The sequence below is a fragment of the Canis aureus genome, chromosome 1, assembly GCF_053574225.1.
Source record: "Canis aureus isolate CA01 chromosome 1, VMU_Caureus_v.1.0, whole genome shotgun sequence".
In the NCBI taxonomy this organism is placed as follows: domain Eukaryota; kingdom Metazoa; phylum Chordata; class Mammalia; order Carnivora; family Canidae; genus Canis; species Canis aureus.
In genome coordinates, this window is record NC_135611.1 from 83,864,702 (window position 1) to 83,883,259 (window position 18,558).

General features: G+C 38.9%; 1 protein-coding gene and 1 long non-coding RNA gene across 7 annotated transcripts in view; one reads left to right on the forward strand and one right to left on the reverse strand.

Moving 5' to 3' along the window:
• Positions 1-2,870, reverse strand: part of LOC144319072 (uncharacterized) — a 30,829-nt gene extending 27,959 nt beyond the window's left edge. For all 3 annotated transcript variants that reach the window (XR_013384991.1, XR_013384986.1, XR_013384988.1), the window contains exon 1: positions 2,729-2,870. This is a non-coding gene — a long non-coding RNA (uncharacterized LOC144319072). The remainder of the gene's footprint in view (positions 1-2,728) is intronic.
• A 147-nt stretch (positions 2,871-3,017) lies between these two features.
• The window catches only part of CARNMT1 (carnosine N-methyltransferase 1), a 41,337-nt gene continuing 25,796 nt past the window's right edge, over positions 3,018-18,558 (forward strand). Inside the window, exons 1-5 of one of the 4 annotated variants that reach the window (XM_077906714.1) lie at positions 3,310-3,433; positions 3,832-3,992; positions 4,292-4,360; positions 11,007-11,202; positions 12,037-12,200. In XM_077906714.1, coding sequence (XP_077762840.1) covers positions 11,014-11,202; positions 12,037-12,200 — 353 coding nt within the window. In that variant the 5' untranslated portion in view covers positions 3,310-3,433; positions 3,832-3,992; positions 4,292-4,360; positions 11,007-11,013. Of the gene's footprint in view, positions 3,434-3,831; positions 4,088-4,291; positions 4,361-11,006; positions 11,203-12,036; positions 12,201-18,558 lie in introns of all 4 variants that reach the window. The other 3 variants (XM_077906705.1, XM_077906724.1, XM_077906698.1) reach the window with 3 other exon arrangements.

Sequence of the window (18,558 nt, forward strand, 5' to 3'; positions counted from 1 at the left end):
GTCTTTTGAGATTCACTTAAGTTATTAAGTGTGTAAATAAATCATTCCTCTTCTTATTGCCAAGTAAGTTTCCCATGGATGGATGTGACCCAGTTTGTTTAACCATTCATTTGCTAAAGGACATTTGGATTGTTACTAGTTTTTGGCTTTTACAAATAACCATGAACTTTCATGTAGATTAGGTTTTTGTGTGAGCACACTTTTTCATTTCTCTAGGATAAATGTCCACATATGCAATTACTGGATGTAAGAAACAGATATAGTTTTTTCCACAGTGGCTGTTCCATTTTACATTCCCAATCAACAATGTATGAATATATATGAGTGTGTGAGCTATAACTGCTTAACTAGTAGTTTTGCAGAATAACTAAAGAAAGAGTGATGGCCTTTTGGGTTATTAATTCCTAGAGATTAAAAGAGACCTCTTGACCTTTTTCTGGGCAGCCCGGGTGGCTCAGTGGTTTAGTGCCGCCTTTAGCCCAGGGCATGATCCTGGAGACCCTGGATGGAGTCCCATGTCAGGCTCCCTAAATGGAGCCTGCTTCTCCCTCTGCCTGTGTCTCTGCCTCTCTCTCTCTCTTTCTCTGTCTCTCTTGAATAAATAAATACATTTTTTTTAAAAGAGACCTCTTTCTGATGAAAATATGCCTCTTTTATAGAAGAAACTCATTGCAAAGAAGTCAGGTCAAGGAAATCCTAAAAGCATTTTAAAACAAGGCCAAAATTTTTTCCTCACTAAAGACATCTGAAAGGAGGACAGAAAATTAACATTTATTGAGCAGACATACCAGGCATTTCTCATTCTTTATCTTATTTATTCTTCCCAATGACCCTGTAAAAAAGGGTAATATGTCCATTTAAGAAATAATGTAATCGAGATCTCAAAATACTTTTTAGTCCGTCAGTTACCAACTGGCAAAGCAAGAATAAAAAGCCCAGCTTCTAGCTGCCTTTAGCTTGGTGCAAGAAACATAGGAGGAAATCAGCACATTTGTTGAAAGGAATGAATGAATAGATGAATGTCAGCTCTGCTATTTATGTACCCTTTGGCAAGACTATTAATTTCTCTGAGTCTGTGTCTTCAGTTGTTAAATGAAGACAATAATAACACCTCCTTCACAGAGTTGTGAACAAAGGAAAAAATGACAGGAAAAAACCAATTTAGAAAATGTAAAATGTTAAATGTGAGATAGTATAATATTCTAAAAGTACAGTTGGTGTCATAACCAAATACTGATCAAATAGAGGCACGAGACTTGAGGAGGTGGGCGTAGTGCCAGTAACGTACTGTGTCTAATGGATCACTTAATAGCTGTTCCCCTAGTTTCCTCATCTGTGAAATCACAATTGAGATTAAGTTTGAGCACCTTAATGACACAGACCCTAAGATTCTCACCGAGTAATGAGACAGGGCCAAGGTAGCCTCTATACAGGGAATTAATTTGAAAATGTTGAGGCACCTGTGTGCCTCAGTTGGTTATGCATCTGACTCAAGATTTCTGCTCCAGTCGTGATCTCAGGGTCAAGAGATTGAGCCCCAAAGTGGGCTGGGCCTGAAGCCTGCTTGGTATTCTCTCTTCCCCCTACCATGCCCCCCCCTCACATTCTCTGTTTCTCCCCCCCCCCCCAGAAAAAAGAAGAAAAAGAAAAAGAAAAAAGAAAATGTTTGTTATACTTCCCAGGATAATGAAAAGTACGTTGCTGACTATAACTATCCATGGCATTCTGGTCTATATCCATTAGGTCATTCAGACCTAGATCAGTGCATCAAAATTATTACATATATAATTTGTGTATTAATAGATAAAATATGTAAAATATACATGTAAAACAGTATTGGTGACAGCTAATAACATGAGAGTATATATATAACTTCCAAACACCTGTCTCTAAGAAAAATCCACACTGGATAGAAAACGTGGAAGAATAGGTAAGGAATTGACATATTGCGTCTGTGTAGGGGATAAGGCTGGCTAGGAAGAAGGTAAAGAAACTCCACATTTGTAACCCTTTGCCCTTTCCTTTTGATTTTTGGACCATGTATTACTGCATTACTATTAAAGAAATAGACTTTAAAGTTCTATAAAAAATATTGTATGAAAAATGGAACATTGACACGGAATAACCACAAGACTTTTTAAAGCATTACTAATTGATGAAAATATAACGCCATTTCCTTTTCAATATGATGATATGTTTTTACGGAATTTGTGGTACCTGGGCATGTTTAACTCTTCTGAATAAAGCAATCTTTTTTCTTTTAGCACTTTTTTTTTTTTTTGTAAGAAAGATATACCGAGGGGTAGATAAAATTGAAAAAAAAAAAAAAGTTATTTCCTAAGAATAATATTAAATGTTGGGCGAGGCACCTGTTTTAACTACGAGCTCAGAGACAAAAGAGGTGGAAAGTGTCTGTAGATGAAGAGGAAGAAGCTAAGCCTGGCATTGCTAAGGGCAACCCTAGGAGGCTACTCGCGCCAAGGCTGAGGCATTTCGGCTCCTGTGCCTTTGGGTGGTCTTCACATCTTCTTCATCCGTCTGCCACCACCGGCCGGGGCGGGAGGAGGATTTTCGCAAGACCCTAAGCACTGAATAGATGATGGTGTCTCTCTTCCCCTACGTAATTAGACGCGGAAATACACTTAGAAAACAAATTAAACTTTAGACCAGGATGAACGCAAGACCTCCCCCCCAGGTTTTCTTAACTAAACACTCCTAATAAACTCACCGAGGCTGAACTTCCTGCCGGCCCGCCCCTCCTTTCGCCTCGGTTCAGCTGCCCGTCCCACTCCCAGCGCCCGCAGGCTCTTCGGCCCCACCTCCGCGGCTTCCCGCAGGTGCCGGCCCCACCCCACGAGGGATCTCCCCGGTCGCCCCGCCCACCTGACCCTTCGCCCCGCCCACTGGGCGCGTCGTCCTTCCGGCAGCGCGCCGTCGCCAAACCCGGCAGCGAATGAGCGCGGGCGGCGGCGGCCCTCCGTCGTACCCTCGCAGGCGCATGCGCGCTCGTGCCGGGCGCTCCCGAAGACCTGGCGGAGCCCGGCGCGGATGGAGGCCTGAGGGCGGCGGGGGCGGAGCGCACCGCGAGCTGGGGGCATGTCCGCGGCGGGCGCCGTCTAGAGGAAGGCCGAGCAGCCGCCACCACGCTCTCAGTTGCGGCGAGACGCAAGCGAGCCAGGCCTCGGGCCGCGGCGGCGATGCAGCGACGGCGGCGCCCTCCGCCGCCCGCTTCTCAGCTGCCCGAGGGCTGCGGGGGAGGCGGCGGCGGCCGCGGCGGGAGCGAGGAGGTGGAAGTGCAGTTCTCCGCCGGGCGTTTGGCCTCGGCCGCGGCGGTTTCGGCGGCGGCGGCGGCCGCGCGCAGCACGGAGGAGGAGGAGGAGCGGCTGGAGCGCGAGCACTTCTGGAAGATCATTAATGCCTTCCGCTACTACGGGTAAGAAGCCCGTGGCGGACCCCGGCGCAGCCCATCGAGGTGCCCGCTGGTCGCGGCCGAGCCGCCGGAACGGGGGCGCCCGCCGCGCTCGCCCTCGCCCTCGCCCTCGCCCTCGGCCTCGCCCTCGCCCGCGGCCGCCACGCCTCCGGGCGCCCGGACCGGGCCGCCACAGCTGCTGACCTCCGGGCCCCTGAGTCACCTCGTACCACCTTAGCCCCCCCCACCCCCGCCCCGGCCCGGCCCTGCACAGCCGCGTGCCTGCCGCGCCGTCTGCTGCCCAGCCTCGTGTCTTCCAACCTCAGGATCAGATTAGCTCTCTTGCCTTCCATCATCCCTCCTTAAAGGTTTGGCTTTGAGGCCGGTGGGGGTGACCGGAAAAGTGCTGTTAACAATTGCAGATAGAAGATGATGGTGGTAAAAGCGTCCAGTGCTGGGCATGATCTGTATGTGTTGTCGATGTCCTCCAACCTGAACACGCCGAGAACCCAAGTTCACCTACACGTGGGATGCCGTAGGACGAATTTCCCAAACTGTTGCCAGTTCTTGCGAGAGCAGCTGCGTAAGATTTCCACCCCAACATCCCCCCCCCCCCCCGGGCGCTTTGAACGTCCAGGCACAGTAGTGGTGAATGATGGCGCTCAAAGTCTTTAACTGGTGGGTGAAATTAAGGTCGGAGGTGGTCCGGATGTTCTAAAATTTGCTCATTATTGAAGAGGGAAAGGAGAGGAGGCACAGTAGAGGATCACTTTTTTTGATATTTTATTCTGCAAATATGTATCGAATTCTCACTACGGGCTGGGCACAGTGATGGGACTTTTAAACTTGCTTAACTTCCACTTTTTTTTTTCTTCTTTTTAGATAAGGTGTTAAAATAGCCTAGTCACAAAATTATGATTCCAAGATCTGAAAGGGACTTAGATTTTTCAGGTAAATCTAGCACTTTTATTCGTGTTAAGAGTTGAGTTCACCGACAGCGATGTTCTGAGTCTGCAGTTGGAATGAGATAGACAGGAACTGCACGGGTAAAACTGTTCCCTTAGATGGGATGCTGCTGTGATTTATGCAAACTTTTTTTTTTTTTAATTGGTTGACTGTGACCTCTTCAAGGGCAGGGACTGAGCCTTATTTATTTTTGTGTCACCAGTGCTTGGCATATGTTGTTGAAGCTCTATTTTTAACAAATAAGACAAGTAGTAGCAAAGAAATACATTTGTGCTTCCCAAATAGCCTGTAAGTTTGTGACAAGTTGGTAGTTTGTTACTATTTTGAATTTGGAAACTTGCTTAATAAAAGCCTAAAGTTATTTAGAATCTGATTGCATTTCTGCAACCTGAAATTTTGAAGTGCAAAGATCTTGATGAAATAATCTACTGATTAAACCCAGGCGTAGGAACTGGACCGCACTACTAATGGAGCCCAAAAGGGAATTAACTAGTGTGGGGATTGTATTTAGTATCAACAGAGGGAGGAAGGCATACAACCACAGAATTGAACTTGATGCAAGTATTGTTGTTTGAAAGAATCACACAGGGAGGAGAAACAACCCTAGATTTAGGTGAAAAATCTAGAAAAGGATACTGGAATATGTCCTGGAAAGGAAGTGGACCCAACTAGTTAAAATGTGTGTTTGTGCTGGTTCCAATATACTAAGACTAATTTAAAATCGATATTTAAGATTAGGTATCAAATGGGCCTTTTTATGGGGGGGGGGGGCAGGAACCTTTGACCTAGAAGTAGGGCTCAACTGTGGCAATGTAGAGAAGAGTTTTTATGTGCATATTCTAGTTGTTGTGATATAGTTTCCAATACTGTAATCCCTCTTTAGCAGTTTAATGTGAGATTTAGGATAATTTTATTTTTTAAAAACAATCCTTTTTATTTGTGTGTACTCTCTTGATGAAACACTTCAAACAGACTGTAAATATTGTTAAAAATATGCTTTTAAAAACATCACTGAAGGACTAGGGGTATGGGAAGCATTTTGTAGCAGAAAACACACTAGGTTGTTCCAACAGTTTATGATCTTCTAGACCTGCACTGTTCAATCCTGTAGTCGCTAGTCACATCTAGCTACATTAAAGCTTAAATTAATTAAAATTTAAAATTCATTTCCTCAGTCTTACTAGCTACATTTCAAATGCTTAATAACCAGCCACATGTGGCTGGTGTCTGTTATATTGGACAGTGCAGATGTAAGCCTTTCCATTATTGCAGTAAGATCTGATGGACAATCCTATTCTAAACCTTTAGCAAGTACTTCTAGATTTTAAAAAGCTTAGTTTCACTGCTGTCTTTTAGTGATTATATAGGGGATTTAGATTAAAGGTCAAAGGACAAGAAATGTCCTGATTAATATGTTCTAGTAATATGGCTTCTAATTTTGTGTTTCCTACAGGTTTTGCTTAGATGACATATTTTTTTTGAGTTCTTTATTTTTTTTTTAAGATTTTTTATTTTATTTATTCATGAGGGACAGAGAGAGAGAGAGAGGGGCAGAGACACAGGCAGAGGGAGAAGCAGGCTCCATGCAGGGAGCCTGATGTGGGACTCGATCCCAGGTCTCCAGGATCACACCCTGGGCTGCAGGCGGCGCTAAACTGCTGTGCCACTGGGGCTGCCCTAGATGACATATTTTGATTAAGGCAAAAATTATTGTAGCATTGTAGTGAATAGCAAAAAAAAAAAAAAAAAAAAAAAAAAGTTTTTAGGTTGTTAGCCCTAAAATACCAATCTTGTTATGAATGAAGAAAAATAAAGGTCTTCTGAGAAACATTCTACTTTTCGAAATAGCAGTTAGGTAAGATTTTAAAAATTGAGATGTAGAGTTCTTTTGTACAGCTGAAGGAATAGGCATATAAAGAGGTGAACAGATTGTGCAGGCTTACACAACCAAATTATGGTAGAGTCTGGCCTGAAATCCAAAATTGTTGACTAAAATTTTACCCTGCATTAGTAAGCAGAGATACTAGTAAGACCATTTAAAACTTGTGTTTTAATACATTTTAATTTATAATTATTTTATTTTATTTTATTTTATTTACTTATTTTTTCTGTGTGTGTGTTTTAATACATTTTAAAAATGGATAGAGAAGGGGTCACCTGGGTGGCTTGGCCAATTAATAGTGTCTGCCTTCAGCTCAGGTCATGATCTCAGGGTCCTGGTACTGTGAGCTCTGCATCGGGCTCCGTGCCCAGCAGCGAGTCTTCTTCTCCCTCTTCCTTTCTCTCTCTGATCTCTCTGGCTCTCGCTCTCTCTCAAATAAATACACACTTTCCTATTTGGAATTCTAGAGTAGCTCAACCGGTGCAGAGGAATGGGTCTATGACCTTGGCCCTTGGCTCAGACCCAGTATCAGACCCACCCTAATGAATGGAGACTGAGTCAGAGTTGGGGTCACTGCCAAGACCAACCTTCTGGAGAGAGCTGAAGGTAGAGATACTCTTGAGCATATGGCTGGTCACTCTATTTTCTCCCCTTAGTTATCAGAAGACATGGCCTCTTAACTGCTGACTGAATTCAGAACCAAGGAGAGTCTGAAGGTTGTAAAACATTCTTAAAAGAATGTTGGGAGAGTTGGGAAACTTTCATTAAAGGGCCAGGCAATGAATATTTTAAGGTCAGAGGGCCTAGGTAGTCTCTGTTACAGCTATTCGACTCTGCCTCTATGTGGGAGCAACCACCATAGGAAGTATGTGAACAAATGGGCATGGCTATGTTCCAGGAAAAGTCTTTACAAAATGGACCCAGTATCCAGGGAGCCATAGTTTGCCCACCCCTGCCTTAAAGTACATTGGTTGTTTAAGCATTTCCAGAAGAGTGAAGTTAGCCCCATTTAAAATAGTATTGTAAAGATTGGACTTGTATCAGCTTCAGTAAGACCTCACTTATTTCAGGAGAGTCATTGTGGATGGATGTACATTATGGACAGTTTTGCAGACCATTTTAAAAATTGGGTTAAGACATATCCTGTATCTCATAACTGTTCTGTTGTAGTTACATCACTTCAGTATCAGTAATTGACAGTAAATATGTGTGGGCTTTTCTGGCAAATCCATAACTTCCTTCAACTACCCTACAATCTTGGAAATTAGTCTTCATGGAGAATGAAACATGCCACCTTGGGAGCATAACATTTGTTGATTGTTATTTGCATAGGTTGAAATCTGGAGATTCAATATAGGGACAAAGATGAGACTTATATTTTAGAAGAATTCATTGGGTGTGGTAGATTTAATCTGGGGACAGCATTCCTAGGGAGCAGGCCTCTTAGGAATCTTTGGGAGACCGAATGAGGGTTTGGGAGAGGTAGTGATTTGCAGAGAGTTTATGAAGTAGAATCAAAAGGATCTGGGGCTTGTGATTGTGGGGTCTGTAAGAAGAGGTGTTTTACAGTGACTCATTTGTTTCTGACTTGAGTGGATGTATGGTATACCATTCATCAGTGTCAGCCATAGAGCAAGAGGTGCAGGGTTTTTTTGGACGGGCTATTGTGTGCGAAGTTCAGTTTGGATATGTTGAATTTTGAGATATGTTGAGAGGGAGATTGTGGGGCATCCAGTGCTCAGGAACACTAGAAATGAAGTACTCTTTAACCAATTGACTGTGAGTTGTAACCCTTCATAACTCTGATGTTTGCTGTTATAGTCACTTTAAATAGTTCCTTTAGTGTCATCCTTTATTTTCTAGGAATGTAACTTGATTCATTTTCTAGGAATGTAACTTAATTCATTCTGAAAATGAATCTGTGTCAAGAGCCTTAAAAATACTTTTTTTTTTTTTTTTTTTTTTAAGATTTGCTTATTTTAGAGTGAGGTGGGAAGGGGCAGAGGGAGGGGGATAAGGAGAGAAGCAGACTCCCCACTGATCATGGTGCCCACTTGGGGCTCCATCCCATGACCTATGAAATCTTGATCTAAATCAAAATCAAGAGTCAGATGCTTAACTGAGAGCCACCCAGGCACCCCAGTACTTAGCCTTTCTGACTTGGTAATTATCCTTTTGGGAATTTGTAGTAATTTCCCCCCCCCCCCCCTAAAATATAGACAGATTTAGAACACAAAGTCTTATCATGTAGACAAGTGAAAGTATATAGATACCCAGTGTTTGGGAAATAACTAAATCAATTTTGGTTGCATAGATGGTATAATGAACAGTCATTATAGTCATTTGTCTTATAGTCATTAGAGAAGTTTTTTTCTGATCTGGGAAAATTATTTTGATAAAGCTGAAGAATTACAAGTGCTTCTAAAAAGTTGATATGCATGTGAATCATTGGAGATCTTGTTAAAAGGCTACATTTCAGTAGCTCTTAGGTGGGCCATGAGATTCTTCATTTCTAGTGATCTCCAAGTGATGTGCTGTTCTGAGTATTACTTTTTGACTAGAAAGGCAATTAAAAAAACTATCTTAACAACAAGGAGAAATATGCCAAAAAGAAGTGATTACCTTTAGAAGAGGGATTATTAATAGCTTTTTTCCTGGAGAATTTTTACTTTACATTTTTTTGTATCTTCACTGTGAACATATATAGTTAAAACTACCACATTTGATCTATGTTTCAGGCCCTGGGCTAAGTGATTTGTATGCGTTATTTTGTTACATTTTTAGTGAAATCCCATTGGATTGGTAGAGGAATATAATGGTACCCAACCTTGTAGGGTTTTATGGAGATTTCTCAGAGTAATCCATGTTCAGTGACTTTTGTAGGGCCTGGCTTTTATTAAATCTCAACAAATAATAGCTTCTATAATTATCATCATCATTGCTGTTGTTATGTATTACCTTGTTTTGTATGTGAGACAATTGAGGCAGGGAGAAAGGAAGTAACTTGCAAAGGGTCTTGTAGCAAATAGGTGGCATAACCTGAATTTCAATCCCTATCTCTTTGACTCTACAGCTCACTGTTACACTGTCTCTAGGGGGACCAAAGCAAACATCAATGCAGAACCTGCCAGCTTGATCTTTTCACACTACCCTACCAATTCCCCTTTTGCCCCTGACCACCACAACCACCACCACATACCAGTTTCTAAAAACCTGATCAGGTTATTGCTTTACTCAAGAGCTTCTTCAGAACTTCTTTATTACTATTCAGAAATTAAAGAGTAATTTGGCATAAAAACGAGACAATTAACTTGAGTGAATAGAAAGATTCAGACAACCAAATGAAAACGTGTTTTTCATTTTCATTTAGTACAGAGTAAATGCCAAAGAACTTTGAGGAGAAACACATTTATTTATTTGTTTATATAAAATGTAAAGAATGATACAATGAAAACCCATGCACCTAACACTTGGTTAAAAAAAAAAAACCCTTTCCTTTTCCCTGCAAGAACATCACTTTCTTAATTTTCATTTCTTTGCTTTCTTTGTAGTTTTTTTTATGTGTTCAGTCCCTGTAATATATTTATTTTTATATAAAATGGAATTGTACATTCTGTATTTTTCTGCAACTTGCTTCTTTTCAACATATACTTATATTCATAAGTTTTATCCATATTATTGTGTATAGTTGTAGTTTATTAATTCAGTTGCATTCAATTGTTTGATTATACTGTACTTCATTCATTTTACTGGTGATTAACTGTTAGGTTATTTGCAGGTTTCTTGTTTGTTATATGTAACAGTGGTAATAGGAAGATAGTTTATGTTTCATGGTGCCCCTGTGCAGGAGTTTATCTTGAGTATATAATTGAGTATCTAATTGCTAGGGAGTGTGCATATTAAGCTTGTTTGGGTAATGCTAAATTATTTTTCGAAGTGGTTGTACTAATTTTGGCACCTGTCATCAATCAGTATGTGTATATATATTCAAGTTGTTCCATATTTTTGGAATATTTCTTAATATTTTTTCCCATATTTCTTATAATCAGGCTTTTAGATTTTGCCCATCTGATTGATGTAAAATGACACTCATGGCAAATGTAATGTTCAGCTTTTAAAAATGATGTGTTTTTTTGTTTGTTTTCAGATTTTATAAATAGGTAATTCTCAAAGTGACCATTAGAGTTATCTGGAAACTTCTGGAATGCAAATTGTGAATAATATGTAAAATGCTATAGAATTTCAAGTTTTCCATTGTTTACTACTTTTGTAGTACATAAGATCCTTTGTGTGTGTGTGTATGTTTAATTTAGCTTGATTGGTTCTTAGTTAATTTCAAAACATATATTGTATATTGTCAAGTAATTTCAGAGCAGTATTTTGCTATTTGATGGAGAAATTCAAAGCATTCATCTAGTTTGCTAAAAATTCCAAGTTTGGAAATTATAATCATAAAAATAAACTAATTGTACATTAATCTTCTTTATGTTTCCTTTTCCCCCTCCTAATTGGTGCAAATGTTTACTTTGCTAGTTGTAAAATATTTGTCTTTTGTTTGGTTGCTTAGAGAATTTGTTAAAGTGATAACATAAAACTTTCTAAGTTGATATCCTTTAAGAAACCAGAAGATTGTAAATGACAGTCTCCCAACATCATAAAGAAATAATTGTACAGCAAGACAACCTTTAAGTTAGATTGGCCCTGGTGAGAATTCTTTTGCCAATTTAAAAAACACCTTTTATGTTTTAGCACCAGTATGCATGAGCGAGTGAACCGAACAGAAAGACAATTTCGATCACTTCCAGATAATCAACAGAAACTACTTCCTCAGTTTCTTCTTCACTTGGACAAGATTCGGAAATGCATTGATCATAATCAAGAAATACTACTGACCATTGTGAATGATTGCATACATATGTTTGAAAATAAAGAATATGGAGAAGATGTATGTGAAAGTTTGTTCTATTTTTATTTTAGGGTTTAACCTCTGTATTTTGAGGTCTTTATCTTTCTGGATTTCACTTTTATATTTTGCATGGGCCATTTGCTCTACTTAGAGAATATTTTCACTTTTATGCTCAGGCATTTGATTAGGCTAAACAGAATACCATGCCAGAAACTAGGTTTGTTCAGGGATTATTTTTTTTTATAAAAATAGTAAGATAATTATTGGCATATTGTTGTATGTTTCACATAATGTCCTGACTGTTCTAGCATATGGAGTTAGTGACAAGTTTTTATGACCAACTTTACTAGCTGTGTAAAATTAATTTCCTTTGCTAAATGCATTTTCAGTATCTTGTATCTGTTGATATTTATCTTTTACTTTAAGAAGTTATTTTCACTTATAAATCTCAAGGGACTGGCAGTAATAGAAACTGAAGTCCTCTTTTTGTATCCACAGGATAGCTACAGTTCGGCCACTCCAGTGTGAGCCTCTCCATGCTGCCCCATCAATGACCTGGAGGGACTTTCTTCCCTCTCTTAGAGAAGATGTCCCGTCTCCATAGCAGCTCAGTTCTGGTCCTCTCCTGAGTAAAGACTGCTTAATTATATGGTGGTTTCATGATTAGTGGACCTTAAATCTATTGAGGGTAGAAGTGAGACCACCAAACTCTTTTCATGTAGGATCTCAACCCTACATGAACCCTGGTTGAGGTGAGAGGCTAGTGATTTATCCACCAAACCATCTATATAGCCCCTTAGTAGCAAGTCTGTTTAACCATATTCGTGATTGATTCCTTGATCAGAAGCTAATTGATTTCTGTTTTCTAAACAGGGGAATGGAAAGATTATGCCAGCATCTACATTTGACATGGATAAATTAAAATCCACACTGAAACAGTTTGTGAGAGACTGGAGTGAAACCGGGAAAGCAGAGAGGGAAGCCTGCTACCAGCCAATCATTAAAGAAATTTTAAAAAATTTTCCAAAAGAGAGATGGTAAATAGTATCTTATTTTTAACCAATTTGTCTAAGATAATGTAAGCACTAAGTTTCTCTATAAGAAATTTCATAGTCCTGATTCATTTTTATAGTCACTGTGTGCCTGTATTTTCCATATATGGGTGTGTGGTGTTATACGTGTTCATAGATGCCTTGTATGAGGTTGAAGTTAATATTTTGAATACTCTCTACACTTAAGGGAAAATCATTCTGTATAGAAATTAATAAGGTTAAATTGAATGTTCGTTATCAGTGATGTTTTCTTTTATAATTTGCTTATGGCATCACAAAAAGCTGCAGGCTATTTGCATTTTCCTCATTATAACTAACTTGTAGATAGATAAGGGATCTATAGCTTAGAGATTCTTTTTTGTGCCATGAAAAGCCTAAGCAGTCCACTTTTCAGAATAGCATTGATAAACGAATAAAATAAAATGCATAAGGTTGCAAGATAACCAGTTTTGAATAATAGTTATCGAAGTATTTAAAAACCAGATTTGTGCTATGACATGCTTTGTATTTTGTATCACATTAAACAAGATCTAGCAGCAAGTATAATTCCTGTATTTTTGAAAATACCAGTGTATATGTCATTTTGAGAATCTCAACAACTTCAGAATAACAGATTCGTTGCATGCATTTTACAGCACTCTATCCTCTCTACTTAATCACCAATTCTTAAAGTTTTACATTTTATTTTTTCTTCCTCCTACTTCCCTTGTTTCCCTGCTTTATGATTATGTCTAAAACTGCATATATGCACAATTATTACTTAAAGCATTTGAAAGATCAATTTATATATCATTTTTTAACCTCTTAATGCTTCAGAGTTTATTTCTTAAGAACAAGGATATTCTCTTACATAAACACATTGCAGTTATCAGATTGAGAAAATTTAACCTAGAATATGATTTTCTAATCTGTAATCTGTATTCAAGTTTTATAAAATTTTCCTGAAAATGTTCTTTATAACACTTCTCTTTCCAGTCTAGAATCCAGCCCTGGATGTTGCATTGCATCTCATTATCATACCTTAGTTCTTTAATCTGGAACAGTGCCTTAGCCTTTCTTTGACTTTTATGATGTTGATATTTTTGAAGAATACAAGGAAGTTATTTTATGGAATATGCCTCGGTTTGAGAATATCTGATGAAATGATACCTAATTGATTATCCTTCTCAGGATATCACATTCAGAGTCATACAGTGTCTATTAGTCCATCATTGACCATTTAATTTTGATTATCCATTTAGAATGTCACTTAGTTTCTCCATTGTGTGGTTACTGTTTCTCCTCTTGGGACTAATAAACAATTTCTGAGGAGATGCTTTAAGACCATACAATTAATATCCTACTTCTTCTCAGACTTTCTCCACCTTAGAATTGTCAGCCACTAATGATTCTTGCATGAACTGATGTGTCCTGTGCTGGTTATGGAATGGTGATTTTCTACCTTTATGATTATCAGTTGGCGTTCTACTGGATCTGTAAACTATTACCAGAAAGGACCAATGGTTCCTATTTTACTCATTGGGTTATGATCCATTACTGTTGGATTTCTGTTGTTGTTGTTGTTACCTGACATTTAGCACAGCAGGAGTCCCTTCAAGTTGGCTCCTATGTCTTTTCAAATGGCCCATTTTTTTTTAGTGCTTCCTTATTTTCTGGTACAGTAAGTTATTTCAGTCCCATTATGTATCTTCCCTACTTTAGTCCTGGAATTGGAGATTTTTCCAAGTAACTGGTTAATGTGGAATGGTATGTAGAAACCACGATCTGGTACTAGGCATGTTCATCGTTACTAAAATGTCACGGCTTTTGAGCCTTTTTTTTTTTTTTTTTTTAATTTTTATTTATTTGTGATAGTCACAGAGAGAGAGAGAGAATGAGGCAGAGACACAGGCAGAGGGAGAAGCAGGCTCCATGCACCGGGAGCCCGACGTGGGATTCGATCCCGGGTCTCCAGGATCGCGCCCTGGGCCAAAGGCAGGCGCCAAACCGCTGCGCCACCCAGGGATCCCACTTTTGAGCCTTTTATAATGGATAGAACATACATGCATACACACATTAGAAAGCATTAATTCATACTGATCCCTTCAATTCCAATCCACCCCCCAAAGTTTCCATCTTGGCTTCACCTGTTCTCTATATCTGTCTGCCTTTTTCCACAGTGAGAACTCGGCTTCTGACAACATCTGTACATTGACTCATCCACTCAATCCACAGTACTCACATAATGGTTTCAGAGTTGTTATCTCCATACCACTATGAAAAACAAACTACTGGCAGAAGTTTAGGATTTGCTAGCAATTATTTTTTCCCCCTAAATGAAGGGTATTCACAAAAATAGGCTTCACAAGTTCCTCAAATTAGCTTTGAAGCAAAGCTTGCTTTGCTTCAACCCCCTCTCCTCAGTGTGATTGTGTTTTTTATTTGAAATCCAGTATTTTGAGGTTTGTTTTTGTTTGCTTTCAATTTTCAGGGTGGTTATGTCTTGCCCCCACACCACAACCTTGCTGATTTATATTTTTTTGATGGGTTAGCTATCAGTTATCAACTTGTGATATTCAGAAAAAGTGTATTCCCTTCTCTGTTCCTTTGATAGCCAATCTCAATCCCTCATTCTCAATCCCATGCCCCATGTAGCTAATCAGTATCACTGATTTCTTGTTTATCCTTCTTTTTATTTTTTTGTTTCTTATGAATGTAAGCAGATACAGGTTTCTTCATAATTACTTGTTTGTTTCATACACAAAATGTAGCAGCCTGTATACTTTATGTTGCACTCTACTTTTTTCCCCTAAATAGTCTTAGAAAAGCTACATTTCAGTTCATGGAGGTCTTCCTAGCCTTTTTTATAGCTGTAGAATACTTCAACCAATCTCCTGTATTTGTTTTTTTTGTTGTTGTTGTTGTTTTGTTTTTTGTATTTGGTTATTTAAGTAGTTGGCAGTATCTTACAATTATAAAGTTACAATTAATAACTGTATACAGGAGTATTTTTGTACTGTTGAAAGTATATCTTTAGTATAAATTCTTAGACATGGGATTGCTGAGCCTGCAAGGTAAATGCATATGTAGTGTGGTAAGTGTGTTAGTTACCTATTGCTGTGCAACAGATTACCACAAATTTGCTTAAAACAGCATACATTTATTATTTCACAATTTCTGTGGGTCAGAAGTCTGGGCATAGCTTAATTGCATCCTCTGTGTAGGATTTCCGAGGTTGCAATCCAGATGTCTGCTGGGCTTTGTTCCTGACTGTGGAAATACCTGCTTTCAAGCTCACTCATGTTGTTGGCAGAATTCATTTCATTGTGGTCGTGGGACTGAGGAAGGGCCCTGGCTTCGTGTTAACCTCCTTGGAAGCCGAGGTGCCGCTTGCAGTTCCTTGTCTTGTGAGCTTTCCCAAAATGGTCATTTCATCAAGCTGTCAAAGAGAGCCTTTAGAGTGAGCAGGCTTTCAGTGGAGTCTTTTATGATGTGATGTTACCACAGAGGTGAGTCTTGGTTAGGAGCAAGTCCTAGATCCCTGTGCATACTAAAGGGTGGAGATTATAAAAAGGCATGAACACCGATAGGTGGTGCCGACTTTACAGTCTGTGCCAGTTATTGCCACATATGCCTGTAAGGGTTGTACTGTTTCCCCTTCTGGCCAGCAATGTATGAAAGTACCTGTTTACTCACAGCCTTGCCAAACATTGTATTACCAAGCTTTTGAACTTTTGCCAATCCAATGGGTGTTGAAGTGTATCTTGGCCTACTTCTCATTTGCATTTCTCTTATGAATGAAATTGAATATCTTCATATGTGTAAGGGCCATTTTATACCTTGTTTTGAGAAATATAAATGTTTTTCCCCTCATTTAAAAAAGTTGAGGTGAAATAAGTATAGTAAAAGTGACCATTTTTTAGTAAACAATTTGATGGTATTTAGATATTCACAGCATTGTGTATCCATCATCTCTACAGAGTTTGAAAAGATTTTCATGAACCCAGAATAAATCCCATACCCATTAGGGTATGGGTACTCCCCATTCTCCTTACCCCACCTGACCTCTGTCAGCAGTTTATGAGGTGCCTAGATGTAGTTTTCTTTGAGTTTATCCTACTTGGGGTTTGTTTTGCCTTGGAGGGTTTGGGTAGATATGTATTACTAAAGACTATTTGCTCTTATTTTTCCCTTCTGGGACTTGAGTTGCTTGTATATGAAACTGCTTGACATCATCTCTCAGGACTCTTTCTGTATTTTAATTTGGATAATTTCTATTGACCTAACTTGAATTTCACTGATTGTTTATCATGGCAGTCTGTTGATAAACTCATTGAAAGACTTACTCTGATACAGAATTTAAAACACCTGTCTAGTACCTCCATATACACATTTATTTCTGTGTGTGTGTGTGTGTGTTCACTCTGTGCTCACATTTCCCGTTTATATCATGTGATCTGCCTTTTCCACTTGATGCCTTAATGTATTTTTTATGATTATTTTTAAATCCTGTCTGATAATTCCAACATATGTGCTGTTTGTGGGTCAGTTCTGATGATGGTTTCTTCCCATAACAGTGGGTTACATTTTCTTTCTGGTTTGCATGTCTCATTTTTTGATTGAATGCCAGATGATGTATGTAAAAAGAACAGTAGAAACTGAAGTGAGGGATGCCTGGGTGGCTCAGTGATTGAGTGTCTGCCTTTGGCTCAGGGTGTGATCCCGGGGTCTCAGGATAAGTCACGCATCAGACTTCCTGCATGGAGCCTGCTTCTCCCTCTGCCTGTGTCTCTGCCTCTCTCTCTCTGTCTGTTTTATGAATAAATAAATAAAATTGTAAAAAAAAAAAAAAAAAAGAAGAAGAAGAAACAAGTGAATAGTATTGACAACTAGAAAAAAGGCATTCCCTGGCAAGCTGTGAGCATGGGGGGGGGGAGGGATTGAGTGAATCTTGTGTTTTTAATTTTTAATATTACATGTATTAGCTGCTTCAGTCACTTAAGAAAATTATCTATAAACCTTTCATCTAGAAATGTGGCAATGTAATGTGCTTTCTAGAAAATGAAATAGTTTCTAAGTTTTCATCTGATCTCACCTTTTACTTCATGTACATTGATTGAATCTTTCCTGCAGTAGATTAGTAGGACGATTTTTGCAATTTTAAAAAACACTTGGATTCTCAGTTGTGAAAATATAGTTACTTCTTCAGCACTAAATGAACTGCTACCGTGTCCACAGGAAACCATTGGTGTATTGGAATTGTCATCTGCAAAGGATAGGATTGGGGCTCTTGTATTGTCTAGTTGGCTTTTAACAGGTAATGGCTGCTAATCCATCTGGTTTGGATTTCTACATGGGTATGCCATGTAGATTGTAGCTGGGTGCCATGAAAATCATCCAGTTATTCTTGTGGACAGTACGTTTTTGACATGCTGTGCTATAGTTACCTGCTGAACACATAGTTAAAGGGATAATAGGTTCATTATAGGTTTGTGATTCCTGTATCACTTAAAGCTTTCATTATTCCATCATTGATGGCAGTATGGCACTTTACTGATTTTCAATTCTATGAATATTTCTCCAATCAGATTTATAGAGTTCTGGGGTCTGAGACCCAGAAATAACTCTGTAAGTGACTAACATTGGAAGCACAGGTGAAATTATTATATTCCATACCATGTTATATTATATATATATTATATTCCATTATATGCCATGTTATATCACTCTTTAAAAAAAAAACAAAATAGCTTCCAGTGCTTGTTTTTGCATGTCCAAATATCTGATGTACAAGGTTCAGAAGTAATGTATGTAATAATTCACTGACTTTTTAAAAGATAGAATTTAGGAAGAAGTGTTTTTTTTTTTTTTAAGGTTTTATTTATTCATGAGAGACACACAGAGAGAGGCAGAAACATAGGCAGAGAGAGAAACAGGCTCCCTATGGAGAGCTCAATGCAGCACTCGATCCCAGGACCCTGGGATCACCAGAGTTGAAGGCAGATGCTCATCCACTAAGCCACCCAGGCGTCCCTGGAAGAAGTTTTTTAATGACATATTTTTCTAGAAAGAAGTTTACTTCTTTCACATTTCAAATACTTCAGCCACTAGAAGTGATTGACATGTATAGTACTCACTTAAGCTCTTGATTCACATTTTTAGCAGCCACAGACTTGTTAACGCATTTTGTATTCTCAGGTTTATCAGTGAGGGTATAGTATGCTTGGGGTTCCTAATTTTTTAAAATACTGACTCTTCATGGTTTTTGTAGTCTTTATTATGTTTGAGTTAAAGATGATTTGCATTGGTGAAACTGTGTAATCTTTGACCTTTTTTTGGTTTTTATGCAAGTATTGATTCTTTG